Source organism: Pungitius pungitius, chromosome 20 (genome assembly GCF_949316345.1).
Source record: "Pungitius pungitius chromosome 20, fPunPun2.1, whole genome shotgun sequence".
Classification (NCBI taxonomy): Eukaryota; Metazoa; Chordata; class Actinopteri; order Perciformes; family Gasterosteidae; genus Pungitius; species Pungitius pungitius.
Window position 1 is genome coordinate 6,569,013 of NC_084919.1, and position 16,997 is coordinate 6,586,009.

The window sequence follows — 16,997 nt, forward strand, 5'->3', positions numbered from 1 at the left end:
AACCTACCCAGCTGTTGGTCCCAGTTTGATATTTACCATAGAGGTAAAGCGAGAGGTATCCATTATCTCATCTAACTCTCGGCAAGAAGGAAATGAAGCGTTTTCCTAAACTGTTGCTATTAATTTATGTTTGCTGCCTGAGGAAAAATAAATCAGGGTGCTCTTTTTGAGGACTTCCCCTTTTTAAGCCTTAATTTATTTAAGAAAATTGTAACCGGTGATGCTAGTGTAGATGCTGTTTGAGTGTGGGGGGTTTTGTTTTTGTTGAAATTCCATTTAGTGTCTTAATTTATACTTAAATGTCTGTTGCAATGGGGATTTAGTTTTATTTCATAGAAATGTGCAGGGATAAATTGCTCCTAATTTTCATTGCTGTGCCTTTTTTGGTTTTTGATTATCTTTCACCAAATATAAAGAGGGGTTAATAATCAGTTGTATTTTAAAAATTAGAGTAGCATCACCTGATTGAACTACAGTAGGACTTATTTTTCTAATTTATACTTAATCTATTTATAAATGAAGTTGCGTACAGTTGATGTAAATATTTCTTGTGCCCTGTCAGCTGATTTTAATTTTATTTCTAATCTTTAGGGCAGGCCCTCTTCAGTGTCCACTGCTGCTGCGTTGTGTTAATATGTTGTCTGCTTTTATTTCTCATTCACACAAAGTACTTCCAGTACAAACACTAAACCACAGCACTCAGAATAGGTACAATTATCTTAGTCTACGTCTGCCACCACCATTAAGACTTCATGCGTGTCTTTCAACCAAAGCACTAAATTGTTTTGTTTTTTTCTATTTTCAAATCCCCACGTTGAAAAAATTAATTGAAATTTGTATTTACAGCACAGGCGAGACATGCCTTGCTTCTAGGCCCCTGACCACATGATTCTTATTTTCCCTTTTATAGAATCCCTACAGCTGACAGTCATTATTTTCAACTGGACCGACGTTGGATGGAGCTGCTCTCCATCACATATTGACATGATTTTTTTTAACCTGCTGTACTTTTTCTTTGTGTTTTAGGAAAAGATCTCTGAATGTAGTTTAAGGACTTAATGGTGACCACTGGCATTCTGCACTGGTTTTATGTGAGAGAATTTTATTTTTTGTGTACATTGTTGCTCTTGGAGGTTTGGTACAATGAGGAAGGGGATAAATAAAGAATGTTAAGAACAAAAGCTGTGTCTTTGCACAGAGACCATGTTGTGTGTTTGTTCCTTACTTTACAGGCTACTGGACCAGCAGCTCCAAGTATTGATCTGCCACCATGATTCAGCCCAAATGTCTTTAGTTTGGCTATAAGTCCAAAACCAAGTTTTTCCAGTACCATGCAATAGCAAATTTGGATATTCTACACACTGCTTTACGATGATTTTGTTGTTGCATTTGTGAACATTACACTGGACATAGTAGCATATGGACATGCTACACTATGACATAAGAGTTAAAACAAAACTCAAAATAATTTAACATTTTTAAGGTGGCATAGATATTCTTTTGCTTTCTTCAACATGCTACTGCCCACTTTGATCTTAAATGGGCCAGACCACTAAAATGGTGATCAGGCGGAAGAGGAAAGATGCCTCTATCTTACTGGGACACATCAATCTAACAGACCAATCAGGTGTTATTACATGTAGGTGGGAAAAGTCAGTTGTAAGATTAAAAAAATTATGCTGTGGACATTTTTCAGGTCAAAATCATCCTAAATCTGTGTTGGAAAATTTACTAAATTAATTTTTTTAGACATGAAATGACATCATTGAGGACAAACAAGTTAACTTAAACAAGCTTATTTTTAATGGATCTGCAAAACTGTTTGAATTTCCAAAGAGAACTTCTGTACCTCCCGCCCCGTTACCCAGTGGAGAACGTTACACAATGTTACAGAACGCTTCCAACCCAAAAAATCTGCATGCAGGAAAAAAACAAAAACCCCAAATAGGGAAAAAAGTAAAAATAAATCATACAGATAAAAATAAAACATCAAAAAACAGGACAAACTGTATAATGCCGTTCTCTTGGCTGGAGGAGAAATTCAAACCTTCTGCTGCAGCATTCAGCTTGAACTATCAAACAGTAATTTTCATCGGGTGGATGTGGCTCCACCCACCACACAGCCCCGCCCCTGTCTTCCATATAAGGCACAGGACAAAATAAACCCCACATACAAAAAGGAGCTAGCCACGCCTCTGTCACTTGGTAACAAATTGTAAATGACCAAATACTGTTAGACAACAGAAACCCCACTAAGTGTACAAAATGTTAATCCCACTTATGTCCTTTTTTTGTTTGATTTATTTTATTTAGATTTCCTGACTGAAAGTGAGTTCTGTGGGTGGGGGTGTGATTAAAGGTGGGTGAGCTCAGGCAAAGGAAATATTAAAAATATGAGCTTGTCTTTTCACGCTTTTTTACTTTTAATTTTTTTTTGAACAACTTTTAAAATAAATGACAAAAAACGTGACTGAATCTCTTTTTATCAGAAATAAAAATGATCATCAGATGGAGAGTAGAGAATTATGGTGTAGGAGGGGGACAAGATGAGTGATGTAGTTTATTGTTTTATTCTGATAAAGAGTGTCAGTGTGCAAGAAAACTCATGAGACATATTAGAGAGCGAGAGTTAGAGAGAAAAGAGAAATATGTATTTGTGTGCGTGTGTGTCGGCATTTGTGTGTGTTCATGAGTGACACTGAAGAGTTGTTCAGCTGCAGCACTTGCTCTTCCAGCCTGTGACTCCACCTCCGGTGCTGATGTCCACGTTTTCACTGTTGGGCTCTTTTACAGGTGTCTGGGAAATAAAACACACAGATATACATCTTATCAAAAACTTTCTCCTGTTTTAAGTGTATACTGAAAATCGAGATGTTATTTAAGCATTGCCAAAGGGGACTAAAACGTACAACTTGTTTACAGCTTGACTTCTATATTAGACCAAGTGCACCATAGTTTATGTACACCGGTCTTGGTTCAGCTGTGTTGTCTCTGGTTGTAGCTGAATGTTTACTTCCATAAATTGCTCTGTGTGTAATTAGACAGAGTTCCTTCCACACGGTTATGTAACTAAGACTGTTTTGAACCTTTTACTGGCCACCATAGCATTTGTTAAGAAGGGGATGAATGATGTGTAATACCAGAAAACGCCATCTACTGGCGTCCAGCGTAACAGACCAAGCTATGACCAGGACCCGCACACAGACACACACTATCTTCTTATCGGTCAAAGATGAACCTTTATATAACGTCTGAGAAGCTGCTCCAGAGTCTAATAACGAAGTTGTGATTAAAATGTCTCCCAGAACTCCAGTCAAACATTTGTTTAAAACGGACGGCTCCGATTTCAATAAGATTTTTCATATTTTGTGTACAAACTGTTTGCAATAGACACGTGTGGGTGTTTGACACATGACAAAATGTAATCATTTATTATACTTGCTGAAAAAGTTAACTTCCAATGACTGAGGCTATGAAATGGCTGGTTTCAGAAATGACTGAACACACACGCACCTTTCTGAGGATGTCTTCTGCTAACGTGAGGAAAGCCTTCTCGATGTTGATGTTGGCTTTAGCACTTGTCTCAAAAAACCTAATGCCATGCTCCCTCGCAATCTGTGGAGAGGAGAGCAGAGCGGGTCAGAGCGAGAACTTCAGTCCACACACACACACACACACACACTTCAATTTCAGTCAGGAGTGTGTGTGTAAGTAAACAGATCTGGACTATTCACTGCAGGGGACGTGGACAGTGCGTCACCTCAGACCCCCCCCCTCCGGAAAGAGGAAATACCCCAACATTTCCCACAAGCCATTAGTGCATTCAGAGAACGGGAAAATGAACCAGCTACGTTTTAACATCCTGCAAGAAGAGATAAATATGACAGAATATTATTCCCATTTTGTGTTTCTAGACATGGTGGAATTGCGGGTAAATTAGTGTTCTAGTCATTGGTCTGCTAGGTGACTATTTATAATTAGTCTTGGTGATTTAGATACAAACCTCCAGACTTTGTTTGAATAGGGTACAAATATGTGTCAAGAAGCTCAATTTGTCCCCATATTTGACCAAACCCACACACAGCATCAGAAATGTGGACAATATGTCTTCTTCTGTAGAGAAGAGTTATTCACACAAGATTAAAGCCGGTGGCAAGATCGTTTATAAAAAAAAAAATATCTTCTTAGTGATATGGACATGTTTTCGTTGAGTGCCTAAGCTGCTTTTCTTTTACAAGTTACTACAAGCCCATGCAGCAGCAACAATGATACCCACAAGGCCTTCAGTAAGGAATTCTGCATTTAGCTGTGAAGCCTGTAGCCTAAAATTAAATCCATCCCATTCAGCTATTGCCACAGCTGCATGTCAGTGTCATCAGTTACGCCAACTATCATGACTTTTGCATTCTGATAATCACTGCAGTTTGTTGGGGTATGAATGCAGCAACCTTAGAGGTTCAATGCAGGTGTGGAATCTGTCTATCAAAAACATGTTTTTAATAAGATAAATGGGATCAAAAGTCAGTGTTACGCATCTCGTTGCTACAAGGTCTCTGGTGTGGTTGCTCAAGGGCAGCTCAATAGTAATTATTAAGACCGAAATGAGGCTCAGATTTCTCAGCTGTGATGCTCTGAGGTCATCTAGAGTCCAGTTATTCTCTGACCTTCACTCTGCTGCAGCTTTGTAGAGAAAAACATTTTCTAAAATGGGATGGTACAAAGACATTTTCCAATAGTAATTGGTAGAAATACATATTTCCCTTTTCTTTTCCATTCCTTTTAGATGGCTCATGTCGAAATAAACGGTTATTTGAGCCGGTCTGTTTACCGTAGAGGGAGAGACAGACACATTCTGCGAGGAGGCCGTGGTTTAGTCGTCATTTAGCTGGCTTTTTATAAAACTGACATGTTTATCTCAGCCATCCTGCTTTTCTTCAGCAACTTCACATTGTTTTTTTGAGAAATGAAGAGATGCGTTCGGAATGTGAAGAACTAATTTTTCTAGATTTATGTACGTGAAGTGGCAACAAGTCCAAATGCAGACTGAGGCTGCTAGTAGCTGCAGAGAGCCGCGTCGTCTCACCTGCTCCCCCTTGGCCTTTGGTACAACCCGCTTGTCCTCCATGTCACACTTGTTGCCTAGCAGCATCCTCTCAACGTCCTCGTTTGCATGCTGAAAAAGTAAGAGAAAAGCAGATTGTTTTGTTATAATACATATAGATTTAATTATATATATCATTATATATTTTTATTATACATTAAACATAATTTAACATTGGATAAAAGGTACAATCACGCTTTTTGATCCAACACAATTTTTTAACTATAAATAATTCTTAGCGATGCAAAAAACTGAAAGATACGGTTTCTATTGACCTATTAAACAATTACAATCATGACGGAGCCATTGGTATGAAAAATGTCAAACAATAAGGAAAATGGCCCCATTAAACAACTTCTATACCAACTGCGTATCATACTGATATCCCTTTGTTTTAAGGGGCCGCATGCCAAAGGTCAGGATTGTATTCATATTACCGTTGGTAGCAGAAAACGAACGGAACAAGAAACGTTCAAACAAGAGCCAGGCCGAGTTCCCAGTGAGCAGGAAATGCATTGTGTTTCCTTTCCTTGGCCGGACTCAAAGCTCTTTAACTTTTCTACCAAAAGGCGTTTTTTAGGGTTCTGCTCAAAATTGAAATTTAAACATTAACACTGGCATATTTATGAAACTAAAAGGTTTATCTTGAAAAAGTTTGGTGTCGTGACACACTTGTGAGTATGGTCAGATGTGAAAAAAATTATATATATATATATATATTAGTATGAAAACCAAATGATCTCAGATACGTAAAACAGCAGCGTCTCGGGTGCCTTAGCCGGCGCTCGGGTTTGTAAGTGGAGCGTTAACAACAATAGGGTGAGACAATTTAAAAAGAAACCATTTGTGTGCTTGGCTGCTTGACCCAGAGACATAACACCTTTATACTGATCATGTTGCAGCCTAATGCTGCACCCAGGAATAATGAAGATAGATAAAATGAGCACACAACAGTCACAGTAAATAATATGATGTGTTCAATTTGGCACAGAAACCCTAAGATTACTCACACAATTGAATAATCAGTGTGGAGATATTAAAAAAATAAGATAAAAAGAAAACAATTGTGCTTTTGTAAGCCGAGCTCCTCCCTCAAATGGGTGGACAGTAAGTAGAGAACCTGATTAAAATTATAAAGGACGTGCTTTATACTTGAGCACTTTCATTTGTTGTAAAGGATTAAAATACTACAAAATATTGCACATTTAACTTTCACTGGTAAAGAATAAAACTAATCACAATCAGCAAAAAAAGCCCTGTTCCAACAACGTATCTCAAGGCTCTAGTGGTCAAATTCATACCGTATACTTTCTATACCTTGATAACTTTGACCCCTACTCCGTCCCGGTCCAGCTGATATTCACACAGAACAGCCCTAGTTCGCCTACGACGTGTCAGATGGAAACATCTACTCGGTTGATGTAATTTGCACTGTTGCAACAGCGCTAGCTGGTTAGCAACGGTGGCTGCATTCCAAAGTATTTAAGTCACTTAGACAACAGGAGAAACAGCGCTGACACACAACATTCCGTCAACATCTGCGAGTGCGTTTCACCCAGCAGCACCATGGCATGGACGCACTGCCCTGTTTTACCTCGTCAATGTTGCGCAGCCACTTGCTGATGTTTTCGAAGCTCTTGGCGGTGGTGATGTCGTAGACCAGCATGATGCCCATGGCACCTCTGTAGTAGGAAGTGGTGATGGTGTGGAACCGTTCTTGGCCGGCTGTGTCCCTGCACACACAAAGACACACACCGCGTTTAACTGCATGTCATTATAACTAAAAGGCAGCTAGATGCTAAAGTAATTTGCGCGGTGCAAAGTTATCCTTTCTCCAGCTGCTATGTGATTTTTTTGGTAGATTATGACACACTCGTTATTCTCTACAGGCGGCTCGCACAGAACTTTTCATATTGTACTGTTGCAGATGGATTTTTAAAAGTACAATATAAGAAGGGGAGTTTAGCGACATCGTTTAACGACGATGTGCAGCAAAATAGGACCATGTGGATGCATCGAGTCCAAGAGAGACGAATCGTATGAATGCGCAGATCCATTTGCTCCCAGTGTGCAGTTTCTACTTGGTCTGCTCGCCGCTTACTCCCCTCAATCATGATAAATCAGACTTTGGTATTTGCGCCTCAGGTCATTACAATATTTGCCAGATCTGTCATTTTATTGCAATCCAAGTCTTGAAATAGCTATGGGCCCTTGATACAATTTGGAAAGTATCTTCGTTCTGAGGCCCAGAAGAATGATTCTATTTTTAAGAAGAATATTTTAGCCTTAGATGTGTAGTTGAATATGCACAACATTCAGACAGTGTACCTAACACGTCTAGCACACACAATAAGCGTGTAAAGTCTGTCCATCATCAGTTTTGCTGATACGGGGGAGAGAGCAGCCCACAATTACCTGGTGTACAATAGTTGTTTACCGATCTAAGTTCTGTTACAAGTTAATGTGATAAATAGTAAAGATTAATTAGGAAGTTGAGTCAATGTCATTACCTAAATTTGGTCATACTGTTACATATGGTATTATATACAAGCACAGAGGTACAGAGCCTCTAATGTACAGTATGTAGTAATGCAATACAAAAGACCCACTAAGCATATGGGTGACCTTGGTTTGATCGAACCGGAGGCCGGCTTCATCAGCAGAAACTCTGCAGAGTGTTATTAGGTAGTCAGGGATCTGATGAAGTAATCTATAGGTATCGGTATTACTTTAAGGGAAGTGGTTTTATCATTTCTCATACCTAATGCAGCACTTCAATAACGAAGACCTATTAAAAGGTCAGGGTTTATGTGTCAAAGCAACCTTTTCTGCTGCAGCATGGCATTACTGGCCGATGCAAAATAACTAAGCAAATGCACTCAAGTACAAATGTGATGCTGCTCAATATCTCATGACAAATTTTATTGCTTAGTGAGTACTTTTAGATATTAAGTACACTTTCTTGACTGTATTACTGCAATAGATTTTGAATACAGGACTTCTACTATACAGTAAGGGTTGTTGTCTCTCCCTCTGGTGCTTCAATCCATTATCACGAACAATCAATTAAAATTACCTCTCCGTTTGAAACATTGCTTTCAAAACAACTATATATTTAGTTAGGTTTCACACAACATTGCAGGACTGCATTTGAACACAACACAATTGTTTGGTGAATGGAGCATGAACAGACCATAATGGACAACATATCATGACAATAAGATCCGCAATGTTCACTATTGCACTGAGGATACCACTTTGCCAAAATGTGCATAACACCAGAGCAACGACAAAATTAATGTCGTACTAGAAATGGATCTAAAATGTTGACAGAAGGGAATATGATTCCCGAGTAAAGTTCATCGGTGTCCATCGTGTCCTCCTCTCCCTGCTGAGGTGAAACACCGCCTGCAGGGACGGGTGATGGAGGGAGGGGGAGCTGCTCCGTCTCAGCTTGCAGCTAAGTTTGCAAGAATTGTTTTAATTTTTAACACACCACACAAACAGGGCTTTTGTTTGAGCTTGTACAGACAATGGTTATGTTGCGCATGTTCTTTAAGAAGGTAATAAAATAACAAAGTGGATGCTCTGTAGTCTGCACCAGGACAGCAACAACTTTAATACTCTCACAACAACAACGCGTCACTGCTTCACACTGTTGCCCCAAACAATAAATCTTCTGGCACAGACTCTGGAACTCTCTGGGGGGGGGGGGGGGGGGGGTGTATTCCACTAAATAACTTTTTTGTAACTCTTTGCTGCTAGCCCGAGCTAGCACACTGTGAAATTATTCATACTACACTAGTAAAGCTTTTTGATTGCACTTACTTTGTGAAGACTACTCGAGTTGACGACAAATACTATGCCAAACTATCGCAGAATATAATATTTGGTTTCATAGCGCTGCAGGAAGTATTTCGAGTCATGTTTGTCGTGCACGTATCACGAAAACAATGAAAATAGAGCTGCAACTAACGATTATTTTAATAATCGATTCATCTGTCGATTATTTGTTCGATTAATCGATGAATCGGATAAAAAAATAAAAAATGTAAAAACATTAATTTCCAACCCTTTATTGAAAAATAGAACTGACTGTGCACTTTCTAAATATGTTTTGCACTAACAGATTGCTCCTTGAACATCCCTAAGTAAGCAAATAAAATGGACTAACACAAAAAACATACACACATCGCATGATGTATACTTTACAGCCGCCAAATTAAATATATTAGGCACAAAATCATGAATCATTGCCGTGGTGCTCCCGTGCCAGGCCATCTCGCTTTTGCATATCTTACAATGAGACATGTCAACCCTCCCGAATTTCAAAGCCCCTCCCGAAAATATCCCGGACCGACCTTTCTCCTGATTTCCACCCGGACATCAATTTTGCTGCACCACCCGTCACTGGGCGCGCTGTTTCAGACCGAACAATAATAAAGGTTACACCTTGAAGTCGAGCGCGGCGATTAGAACGTAAAACTACTGGCGCTGCAAAGAAAACCGCACCACCCCCCCCCCCCGTTGCCCGCTAGGACCCGCACCCCCCATTTCAGTGTGAAATATTTAGATCGCATTGGCTTCTCTTCCTCCGCATGTTTCAGAACAGTAGTACGGGTCTCTCCGATGTTCTGCTGCGCGAGCGCTCAACTTTTTTTTTCTCAGCTCTGCGCGGCGCGCGCAACTTTCTTTTAATACTCAAAGATAATAGTCGCGCGACACAACAAATCGATAATGAAATTCGTTGCCAACGCTTTTAATAATCGATTCTAATCGATTTCATCGATTCGTTGTTGCAGCCCTAAATGAAAATACAACTAATACGTTAGCACTAGAGTACAAAGTAAAACAATGTATTGACTCACCATATCTGTAGTTTGATCTTCTTTCCTTGTAATTCAACAGTTTTGATCTTGAAGTCTATTCCTGGAGAAAACAAAAAAGAAAAACACATAAGTATACGCTGCCACCAAGAATATATAAACTAGCACAGCGATGAACAACGGTTGGAATGAATTTAGGTTTTACAGACTTTGGCAGCGATGCTAACAGAGTCAGAAACAGGCAATTAGGAGGAGGGAGGGGGGAAATGTTTCTATCACAGAGAAGATTTGATCTGTTTAGAACCTTGTATAGCGTATAAAACCGTTGCTTAAAAGCAGCTGTTTAGAAACATTACGTCATGCATATACAACGCTTCCCTGGGTTTACAGCTTTGGGGGGGGCCGAGGAGGACGCATACATGAAAATGAAAATGTTTGTTCAACACGGACCGGCCGGCAGGGTGGAGGGAATAGGGGGTGGTGCAGAGGGCCAAGACACAGCTGTGCTGTAGGTGGAGCAGGGCCACAGAATAATGATTGAACTGGCCGTGCCAATGTGTGACTCACTGAATATTATGCACTCCCCAGAGAAAGGGAGGAGAGACAGAAAAATCATTGTAGATTAGGACGAGGAGGGGAGAGAGAGATTTCTGCAGATAAAACTAAACTTAAAAACATTCAACTTACATATTGGGGGTTACACAAAAAGGGTAAAAGATTGTCGTTTTGGATACTATTAGCGAAAGTTGTCTCAGAAATTGAGCTTGGAGGGGATTATTTAATTGCTTACTACTAGCCTTTTGCATTTTGAGCAAAGATCCAGAGAGGAGTTGCTTTTAACCTCTAATTACATGGACGAAATCACACTATTGTGTTTGTTAAATGTAAACACATTTCAATCTTAGGGAAGATTTGGTTGAAGTGCTTTTTGTAGTAGCAGCCCGGCCCTGTCCTGTCCTGACGCCCGGTGCTAGCCTCGTAAGCTCACTAGCCACTGGGTCAAGTGCCATGATTCTCCTTGCACCTAAAAACGGGATTTCCGATGCTAGCAGGCTGAACCAAAAACAAAAGTCATGTTTTTATATTAATGCTGTTATATTACGCTTTTGAGGAGAGGCATGGAGAGAAGCTAACGTCAGTGCATGCTAATAGCATACTAGCTAACCAAATATGCCCTTTTTTCCACTGCAGAGGAGAACTTTCATGAAATCAAGAAAAAAAAGTGCACTGTGCAATAACATATTAACCCGAATTTTGGAAAATGGGCACACTCCAGCCAAAGAGAATGACTCTTGAATTGGACATCTTTGACAGAAATTGTGTAGTTTATGGTCTGTTCTCTTCTATCAATCCCAGAGGAGCCATTCCTTCCACAAGTATGAATTCCTCTGCAGCCATCACCAGCTCCCATGAAAAATGTATGAAATGTTGAGAAAACACACTTCAGATGGCAACATCATGCATATTCAGCACTCTTGATATATACATAACCTCAAACATACAGGGAGGGAAGGAGGGATTGGAAATGAGGATAAGTGAGGGAGGGGGCGGGGGGGGTTTCGAGTTGGGGTATTTTGAGAAGCAGCTGTGCATCCCTGTCTTCAAAAGGTATGAGTACTGTGTCAGAAGACCAACAGACTCGCGTTTCATAGGTCCTGGTTCTACTGGTTCTTCACAAAGTCCTGTTCCCGCTAACACTTCACAGTTCTGACAGCACAGGCTGTGACGAATTAATGTCTGGGGCCTTTTCTAAAGCAAAGACTTCAGACGGTACATGTTGTACTTTCGGCCCTAGAGCGCGATGATGCTTAACTAGCTTTGCTGAATCGATTGGACTTAGGAAGTGTTGGCCATATTTTTAACTTTTCATCCTGTTGTAGGCTGCTTTGTTTTGAATACAGACAGAACAAAGACATGTCGAGACAAAAGCTTACGACTGGGCTTGTACTTTTTAAGGTTGCAGCTATCGAAGCGAACCATCAAAAGATTTTTACTTAACATCCCGTCACGAGATCAATGATGTTGGTTTGTGATTTTTTTTGTCAGTATCGTGCCAGTAACTCACCATTTGTTAAGACAAACTGAAAAGGGGGCGAGGGAGGGTGGGGGCACTTCAAGAGGGCCCCTTTAAAACAAAATAACAGCAACAATTCTTGCGGACAAGTTCAAGCACTGCAACTGTCCCAGTTTAGGTAATGACAATATTTTAAAATGACATATAAACAAACAAAAAGTTTGCCAGAGTTATTTCTTAATAAAATATTTGTGAAAACATTGGATAAGACACTGCATGTACTATTGATACCCGCACGATCAATTCAACAGTCATACATTTGATCCTTGATGTGGAACAGGGTCTCTTTGAGCTTATTCTTCATATTGAACGTACTCTTAATCAAAACTGAAGTGTTGTTCCAACACGTACAGCGAAAAAGCTCCTGCAGTTACTTCAAACACCTACATGGGTCGATATACTTGACATACTACTCAACTCAGAAGGTAAAGCACCACGGCACGGAGCAACGGTCACAGTTGGTCCTTGACTGCAACTGACTGTCACACAGGGTCGTGAACTGGCTGACATTGCAGAGGTTTTATGTGGCAGCAGGCTGGGACTAAATCTTGGGTGTAATACAACGTAATCCCTATTGGTTTGCGAGACAACAGACAAAAACATTAAAAAAACGTAAACAAAACGATGGGACATCCACTGTTGAAATTTATAGTAGACATGCAGTCAAGTTTTAAACTCTTAAGAGTTGCAAAAAAGTTGGGCTTGAAATTAAAACTAAATGAAAGCTTAATGTGGTTGCACAACGCACATAATGTTAGACTATTACTCAGCTCTGATCTTGGGCAACAAGAGTAAATGGAGCCTTCACGGTGGCCAAGCAGGGATTTGACATAGTTTGACACTTGACTCGTGTGAAGGTGATGATGGACGCATGAGAAGAGGAAAGAGGTGGGCAAACCAATGATCCCATCACGATGAATTGATTATGTCTTAGGAGCAGTTATGGAAGTGTTAAGTATTTTAGGTATGTAAATGTACCTACATATTTATATTTAAGTCTTTTTTATCATTCTTAGGGAAATATTCTACTCCAATGCAATACTAGATAACTACTCACTAGTGGTTAAAGAACATAGAAACTGAAGATTTCATAAAACGTGCTTCCACATTGATGTAACAGTAACAATAGACCAGAAAATATTTATGACGAACTGAAACTGGTTAGTACTTTCCGTTAGAGACTTGAATGTCCCTAATAATACCCGTGTACTTTACCAGAACTTCTATTTGTAAAAAAGACCCGTTGTATTAAGGTATCAGTGATTAGTTTATAAGTGCTTATTAAAGGCTTCACATGTGTGGCATTTAGCATTTTGTACAATTATCCAGAGATGAGTCGCTTTTAACGTCTAATCTATTTCAAGGACGAAAATAAAATGTAGAACACATTTTAACGCTAGAGAAGATTTGGTTGAAGTGCTTTTTGTAGTAGCAGCCCGGCCCTGTCCTGTCCTGACGCCCGGTGCTAGCCTCGTTAGCTCACTAGCCACTGGGTCAAGTGCCATGATTCCCCTTGCACCTAAAACGGGAATACTTTCCGATGGCAGCAGGCTGAACCAGAAACAAAAGTCACGTTTTTATATTAATGCTGTTGACATTTGAAATGGTGGAAACTAGGGCTCGCCTATTGGGTTGTTTAAGTAACGTTAGCTTTCCAGCAGAGGCCTGGAGAGAAGCTAACGTCAGTGCATGCTAATAGCATACCAGCTAACCATATATGCCCTGCCTATCATTTCCTGCTGCGGGAGAAAGTCAGCCGCGTCCCACAGCTGTCAGGCGGGGATTCAGCCTGAAGATCCGAAACATCTGTAACAACGCTTCACCAAGGACATGGTGCCCGGGTCTGCTTACCTATAGTGGAGATGAAGGTTGTGTTGAAGGCGTCGTCAGAGAAGCGGAACAGCACACAGGTCTTCCCCACGCCCGAGTCCCCGATCAGAAGCAGCTTGAACAGCAAGTCGTACGTCTTCTTCGCCATTGAATAATAGCGTGTGTTGACCCGGAAAAAGATACAAAAAACGGAATAGCTAGCACGCGTTCGTAGAGTCTAAAGCCGGCTCCTTTGTCAGCTTGACCAACTGCCCGCTCCTCTTGACTGTGGGACAGTTAACGATCTGGGATTTGTTGATTAGCTTGGCAAGCTAGTTGGCTAAAAAACCTCCAAAATAACGTGCCCGCCGACGTGTCCGAGAAGTTGGTTCCCAAATGACTGCTTCTCCCCTTAGAGCATTAGAACAGAAAGCGAAAAATAGAATCTCCTCTCGTGTGATTCCTCTTTTCCACTCTTTCTTTTCTCCCACACAGTCGGAACAAAATGGCTCCTCGCTCTCTCTCTACCCAGACTCACTCTTTCTTCAAACTAACGGCGAGCTAATTCAAATTCCCAGCACACCCCGTCATTCCAGAGTCCCGCCACAAGCTGGACAAGGAAGAATTAAAAAAAAATCTCAACGTGGAAGTCTGTTGAATTCACTGTCTGTTCGGAGTTATTCCGCTTTTTCTGGAGACCTTACAACCGAAATACAGACGACCGCCGTCGCCTTCGTATGGGAGCCTCCACGGCGACACCCTAGGCCCACAGTCCCGCCTTTGTCCCGCCCCTTCTGTCAAATTACACGCCTCCGATTGGCTAACCCCACTGTCAGTTTTTGGAAAACTCAAATAACATTGGCTATTTTCTTAAACATCCAGAGGAAAAAGGCGTATTTTAGAGTGACAGAAAGAACAAATGTTTCTGCGTAAAGTGGTCGGACATTTAAGGCTCACATCACTTCACAGAATAAAAACGCTTCTAATGATCCAATATGGACCGGTTTCTTTCGGATCTTTGTTAAGCGGGGTGTGTTTGAGTTTTCATGGCAAGCTGCCATTTGATACGGTGACTATCCCAGCTGTGAGTCAGGCAAAGTGATGTCATATATCAGCACTTCAGTGCTTGTTACGGGCGTTTCCCACATCCTCTGCACTGTGAACTGTGGGGATATATATCCCCTAAAGTGCTTTAATAACTGAAAACACACCGAGAGAGAATGCATGTACACACAAACTTAGTGTGGGCGCTTTGTGTGCTTTTGCGTGACTCTTTCCTTCTTCCGTTTGTTAGAGTAGTTTGACTCTCAAGACACTCCTTAGGAATGTTGACTATTCCCTGCTTTCCACGGCCGAGTACAGACATGGCAGGAAGAAAAAAAGAAAGACAAGGAAAGACAGGCAGAGAAAGACCGATGTGAAAAAGGAAAGAACTAAAGCAATGCAGGAAGAAATATATAAAGAAATACCTAAAAGTATAATGTATAATGAAATAGGAGTGAATTCAAGAAAAGACTGGGGTGAAAAGCAGTGTAAATAAATGCAGACTTCATTTGTATTCTTATTCAGCGGTTCACTATTAGAACTTTTGACAAATAAACTAAGTGGCAAATCACAAATGCCTTCTGTACATGCAGATGCTGAAAGAACAGCTTCCTCAAGCTCAATCAACCATCCAGTGTTTTCATTGAAAAGTTCAGTACCACACATAGCAACAGAACCAAATAGAGAAGGAAGTGGCACCTAGTAACACAAACCAGCCCATGGAAAGTCTTACACAGATGTTACAGAGGTGACATATGTCATACACAGAAAATAGTTGCACAGTTTTTGACTGGGCTGAACCATAAACTGTGTTTGTCTTAATGAAGAATATCAAAATGTTTGCCCCTGAATGTTGTTGAATTCCTGCTCTGTCTTTTCAAAAAGTTACGTAATCTTTGTTTTTTCAATAAATCATGCCGTGACACAAAAATCCTCCCAAGTCAGGATGCATTCCTGTATTTTGCTGCATGGGGCCCCAGGGTTCCTCTCACACTCCCACACACCTCCAGAGACTACCACTCAAATTGCTGTTCTCTCTGTAATACTTATATGCATTTTAAGAGGAATTCTGTTTCCACATGTGCTCTTTGACAGTTGATCCAGATGTCTTCATGGTTTGATTTTTACATACAAGCATTTTGGCCCTTCAAACAACAGTGAACGGTGAAGCGTGCCAGGAAAAGAGGGGTCGGGGGAGCAGAGAGGGAGAGTGTTGGTGACTGTAGCTCAGCTCATATTCATGTTGATCACTCAGCTACCAGGACGTCCCAACTGTGTTTTAAATCTGTTAGGTAAAAACAGATAAACAAGTGAATTAATCGTTTTAGCACCAGCTCAGTTCGCGGTAGTTGATTCAAGTGCTGCATGGACCGGGTATGGAGTGCAGCCTTATAGCTGCAGACAATATCAATGGGATGGGGAAGACGCCAATCGAGGCCTGTTTTATGTATAACTACCGTCAAATACCTACGTTGGTTATGCCCCTTGACTTCTGGCCCAGACCAACAGCATCTATGTGAATATTTTGACTGCCAGACATAACCAAGAATGTGCCTTTGGGCTGAAAGGATTTTTAAAGAGAGAACAGGAAAACAGCATCAGCACCTTGGACAGAGACACATGACTTTTCCCATTTAGCTGAGCCTTTGTACTTTCTGTTCAGATAACTCTACGTCAGGCTCAATGCACTGTTCACGAAACACAGTATTATTCAAAGGGAAATACTATGTGAGAAATGGTTTCAGTTTTAATGGGAATAACATAGAAACCCCTCAGTGTCTCCCCTTAGGTTACACCTGGAAACAATCACGTTGGCTTACATGACTCTCCAGGCCTCCTTCAGTCAATGTGCCTGCTCGCAGCTCTTAGTGTATTGCAAACTTATTTCACCTGGTGGTGCTATTACGTAGTGAATAAACTGTTTAATACTGTACGAATCTTATTGATTAACTTGTTTTTTGGTCCCCTTGTTCTCTATTTGGGCAGCTTTGGGAGTCAGGTTGTATCACAAAATTCTTTTCTAGATTTGAGAATCGTTTTGCCAGTAATATCCAAGTGTTGTCAGAATGATATACAACATGGAGGAGCTCCAGAATTGGTCTGCGGGTTACATTGTCAGTGTCTTTTCTCACTGCAGTTCATC

At 40.7% G+C, this 16,997-nt stretch overlaps 1 protein-coding gene across 1 annotated transcript; it reads right to left on the reverse strand.

The window, feature by feature from the left end:
* Window positions 1-1,780: 1,780 nt before the first annotated feature.
* rab10 (RAB10, member RAS oncogene family) lies at window positions 1,781-14,564 on the reverse strand. Its single transcript, XM_037448702.2, has 6 exons — window positions 13,853-14,564; window positions 9,970-10,030; window positions 6,696-6,834; window positions 5,084-5,173; window positions 3,514-3,615; window positions 1,781-2,797 (listed from the first exon to the last, which is right to left on the reverse strand). Exons 1-6 carry the CDS (start codon window positions 13,977-13,979, stop codon window positions 2,711-2,713), a joined length of 606 nt encoding a protein of 201 aa, XP_037304599.1. The 5' UTR covers window positions 13,980-14,564; the 3' UTR covers window positions 1,781-2,710.
* Window positions 14,565-16,997: the final 2,433 nt, after the last annotated feature.

Bases quoted from the DNA above. Each gene is read 5' to 3' on its own strand.
- rab10 (XM_037448702.2), bottom strand. From the start codon at position 13,979: ATGGCGAAGAAGACGTACGACTTGCTGTTCAAGCTGCTTCTGATCGGG. The intron at 10,031-13,852 runs GTAAGCAGACCC...TGTTTTCTCCAG, and splicing joins AACCTTCATCTCCACTATAG to GAATAGACTTCAAGATCAAA. The intron at 6,835-9,969 runs GTGAGTCAATAC...TTGTGTGTGCAG, and splicing joins AAGATCAAACTACAGATATG to GGACACAGCCGGCCAAGAAC.